The sequence below is a fragment of the Pinus tabuliformis genome, chromosome 3_1 (genome assembly GCF_031772625.1).
Source record: "Pinus tabuliformis cultivar Carrire ecotype Pingquan chromosome 3_1, CPIR1, whole genome shotgun sequence".
Lineage (NCBI taxonomy): Eukaryota > Viridiplantae > Streptophyta > Pinopsida > Pinales > Pinaceae > Pinus > Pinus tabuliformis.
In genome coordinates this window covers 903,009,849-903,014,128 of record NC_142301.1, presented here as the reverse complement: position 1 = coordinate 903,014,128, position 4,280 = coordinate 903,009,849, and the positions used below count along the sequence as shown (strand labels likewise).

Here is a 4,280-nt window from a genome sequence, read left to right as displayed (position 1 = left end):
TTCCACCATATGAGTTTCCGAAAGTGAACAAGAGTGTCAAATTCAAATTCTAGTTTGCTTATGTTTTAGTTTTTTTAATATATATTTAGTTTTAGTATTTTTTTTATTTTCTAAAAAAATATATTTAGCTTTTGGTATTTTTTTTCTATAAGAAAATTTATATTTTGTTTTTGTAAAAATGGATTTTAAACATTCCATTCATGCTAAATTTGTGATTTTATGATAGCAGTTTAAACTAGCAATTGTCCCAAAAGTTGGGACAAAGAGAGGCCGATAGGATTATTAAATCGGAATTGTTGAATTTTTCTAGAAAAATTAAGGTGATTAATAACAAATAAAATAACCTTATTAATTTTTCTAGAAGAGTTAAAGTGATTAGTAACAAATAAAATAACTTTACTAATCACCAAACTAATCTAACTTCATTCCTATGAGTCCATTTCATTCCCAAATATTCCAAAACATTTCTGAAAATGGAAATTCGAATTAAATTCAATTGGAATGATTATTTCTTTACATTTAAATACACTGCTCCCGAATTCATAAATATGACATGTCAGAAGGAGATAAAACTAATATTATATAAACACGTACATGGACTCAATTTTTTTAATATAATAACAATTAAAAAATTAAAATATAACTAAAATCAATCATGTTATAATTTCATTTTAAATTAAAAATTATATAAATTTTAATCTAAATTGATGATACCCTAATTTTAACGCTAATTATGATTTATCAGCAAAGAGGGTTATAGATTTTGTACTTAACTGGAAAAATTCGATGAATGCCTCTGACAACTGCACATACAAGTAAACACGTACGAATAAAGACATCTCAGAATACTTATTGCCTATTCAATGCTCTCTCCGCTGTAAAAATAAAACACTAATTGCATGTCACAATCGCTTTTATTATGATTTTCATAGGAGTTTATTATGATTTTCATTTTCATAGGAGTTTATTATGATTTTCATAGGAGCGTTCAATAGACAACCCCGAAAATTGTCGGGAAATGAGAATGTGAAGTGAATTTTCCTGAGAAAAGGAATTGAACCATAAACGGGAGTTAACAAACATTTATAAAGGGTTTCTAGGCTACCTCAATTATTCTCTGTATCGGAATCAATCATAAAAAGCTTCCATTATTATTGTGGAAATTCTCAGCGAGAATTGGAGCATGAGCGGGAGCCACCAAATACTTAAAGAGGTCCGGAGCCATGGTGTACGCGGGCACGATCCAACCAAACCTTCTCAGGTGGTCAGAAATCTCATACTCATCGTGCCTGCTACTGTCCTTTAGCGAAAACACCACCAGAGGGACCTTGATCTCCTTCGACAGAATGTTGAACCGCCCGGTCTTCACCAAACCATCTGACAGAGCCTTGGCGTTTGCCGCGCAGTTGCCCATGATATTCTGGTAGCCCTGTTCAATCAATTCAAAACCCGTCACGCACTGTACATTGAAAGGGATTACAGCTGAAATAAAAGTTTGAGACGTCTCAACACACCTCGAACCCTAGACGTATGAGCTGGTAATATTGCGCAATTATTTGGCTGGCACCTGCAGGGTTTCATGGTCAAGGGCTTTGATTCAAAGATGCTTTTCCCAAATAAAAGCTGGAATATCAATCAAGGTCTTCCTGGTAATAAAAACTAATTATACCTTTGGAGAAATTGAGGGTGAAGGTGGGCTGATCGGCGCCCAAATAGTTGATGTGAAAGATGAGCTCCTCAGGGAGATCTTGCTTTGCTCTCCAGATAACCCATCCGATTCCGGCATAGACGAGACCATACTTGTGCCCGCTGACGTTTATGCTCTTCACCAATGGAAGCCGGAAATCCCATTCCAACTCAGGGTACAGAAACGGTGCAATAAATCCGCCGCTCGCCGCGTCCACATGTATGGTCGTGTCCCACCTGCAACCCCACACGCAATCAATGGAAACAATCAGAATTTATTTAAGCCCACAAAACGCAATAATGAATTCACTGTTTAAATCAATGAAGTCTATGTCAAACAGGACTGAATGCAGACGATGGTGCTGCAATGAAAAACCCAAATTGGCGCATGGAAATCGTCAACCCCAGGCAAAGAGTGAGTACCCTAGATTACCAGGGTTTAGATGGTTCCATACTCTTTAAGTTTGTCTAGATAAAATTCTTTATCAAACCCATCAGAGATTATAAGGATATTGAAAAATCTGAGGAGATTTGAAGACGCACCCTGTTTCCTTGTTTTTCTGGATAAGGAGATCGTTCACCAGCTTGACATCTTCGAACTCTCCATTGTAAGTGGAACCCAAGATGGCTACCACACAAATAGTGTTCTCGTCCATCATTTCAACTGCCTTAACAGGATCCATGATATAGTAATCCTTCTTCAGTTTAACTTCCTTCAGCTCTACTTCAAAATAACGAGCAAATTTATCCCAGCACACCTGCAATAGTTGCGCACAGTCCTCTACTTCAAAATAACGAGCAAATTTCTCCCAGCACACCTGCAATAGTTGCGCACAGTCCTATGTAAATAAAATTGTCAAAGCTAAGCAAAAATTCCCAATTTTCCCTACATCTGCAAACAGAAACGGGGTGTAATATAGGGGCGATCTATCCATCACCAATACACCCTACAATACTAGGTGCAATGAATATTTCTAGGTCAAACCCATCTAAATTCTTCAGAATTTGGCGAAATACAGAGAGCCCTGATTCTATTTGCATATATTATGAACTCCAGATATGTAACCTCGACTTCATCAAGCTCGTTTTAAGGTTAAGATGCATATCAAACCAGAATCTAGATGGATTTGATTTAATCTAACTAATATACAACATCCATGAATTTGGGCTTCAAATTGATATACAGGATTGAATGCAGACGATGGTGCTGCAATGAAAAACCCAAATTGGCGCATGGAAATCGTCAACCCCAGGCAGAGAGTGAGTACCCTAGATTACCAGGGTTTAGATGGTTCTATACTCTTTAAGTTTGTCTAGATAAAATTCTTTATCAAACCCATCAGAGATTATAAGGATATTGAAAAATCTGAAGAGATTTGAAGACGCACCCTGTTTCCTTGTTTTTCTGGATAAGGAGATCGTTCACCAGCTTGACATCTTCGAACTCTCCATTGTAAGTGGAACCCAAGATGGCTGCCACACAAATAGTGTTCTCGTCCACCATTTCAACTGCCTTAATAGGATCCATGATATAGTAATCCTTCTTCAGTTTAACTTCCTTCAGCTCTACTTCAAAATAACGAGCAAATTTCTCCCAGCACACCTGCAATAGTTGCGCACAGTCCTATGTAAATAAAATTGTCAAAGCTAAGCGAAAATTCCCAATTTTCCCTACATCTGCAAACAGAAACGAGGTGTAATACAGGGGAGATCTATCCATCACCAATACACCCTACAATACTAGGTGCAATGAATATTTCTAGGTCAAACCCATCTAAATTCTTCAGAATTTGGCGAAATACAGAGAGCCCTGATTCTATTTGCATAGATTATGAATTCCAGATATGTAACCTCGACTCCATCAAGATCGTTTTAAGGTTAAGATGCATATCAAACCAGAATCTAGATGGATTTGATTTAATCTAACTAATATACAACATCCATGAATTCGGGCTTCAAATTGATATACAGAATCCATGTTGACATAAGATCAGAATTTAGATGGGCTTGGGCTAATCGAATTGCGTTAATCTTACCTGGACATTTGCACCTGTCACAATGTTTGGCTTGTCATACGGCTTCCCCTCTGCCTTGCACTTGTTCTGCCATTTGCGTTTGAATGCAAGGCCTGCCAACATGATCGCCTCTGAAGATCCAACCGTGCCCACACCAACATGATCGCCTCTGAAGATCCAACCGTGCCCACACCAACATGATTGCCTCTGAAGATCCAACCGTGCCCACACCAACAGCTTCCTCTCCATCGCCAAGTGGGGCGTTAAACAGATTGGCTATTATGTTCACGCATCGATTCTTTTTCCAAATCCAGACACATGAAAGCACTGAACACTTTCAGATAAAGAATTGAGAAAACAAAGAAAAATAAATAAAATTAACGCCCAAAATGGATCTAAGAAGGGCCTTCAGATCTAGTATCCCAAACCCTGCCATTACCTGCAATTCTGTAGTGACAGGATACTCATCCATGTCGACATAATTCTTGTTGATTGCCTGCATGATGAGCTTATCACATTCTGGTTCCATCCATGTGGTGACAAAAGAAGCAAGATTAAGTCTGGGGTTCCCATCCAACA

At 37.9% G+C, this 4,280-nt stretch overlaps 1 protein-coding gene across 1 annotated transcript; it reads right to left on the bottom strand.

The window, feature by feature from the left end:
• Positions 1–1,132: 1,132 nt before the first annotated feature.
• Positions 1,133–3,830, bottom strand: LOC149190562 (glutamate decarboxylase-like). The gene is made up of 5 exons (XM_089410550.1): positions 3,723–3,830; positions 3,075–3,289; positions 1,670–1,923; positions 1,515–1,567; positions 1,133–1,429 (listed from the first exon to the last, which is right to left on the bottom strand). Exons 1-5 carry the CDS (start codon positions 3,822–3,824, stop codon positions 1,133–1,135), a joined length of 921 nt encoding a protein of 306 aa, XP_089266676.1. The 5' UTR covers positions 3,825–3,830.
• Positions 3,831–4,280: the final 450 nt, after the last annotated feature.

What these genes read in the sequence shown, in the direction of transcription:
- LOC149190562 (XM_089410550.1), bottom strand. Translation starts at nt 3,824, where the DNA reads ATGTTGGCAGGCCTTGCATTCAAACGCAAATGGCAGAACAAGTGCAAG. An exon ending in CAGAAAAACAAGGAAACAGG is followed by an intron (nt 1,924 to 3,074) that starts GTGCGTCTTCAA and finishes GTGGGGTTGCAG; the next exon opens with GTGGGACACGACCATACATG. An exon ending in TCATACGTCTAGGGTTCGAG is followed by an intron (nt 1,430 to 1,514) that starts GTGTGTTGAGAC and finishes TTGATTGAACAG; the next exon opens with GGCTACCAGAATATCATGGG.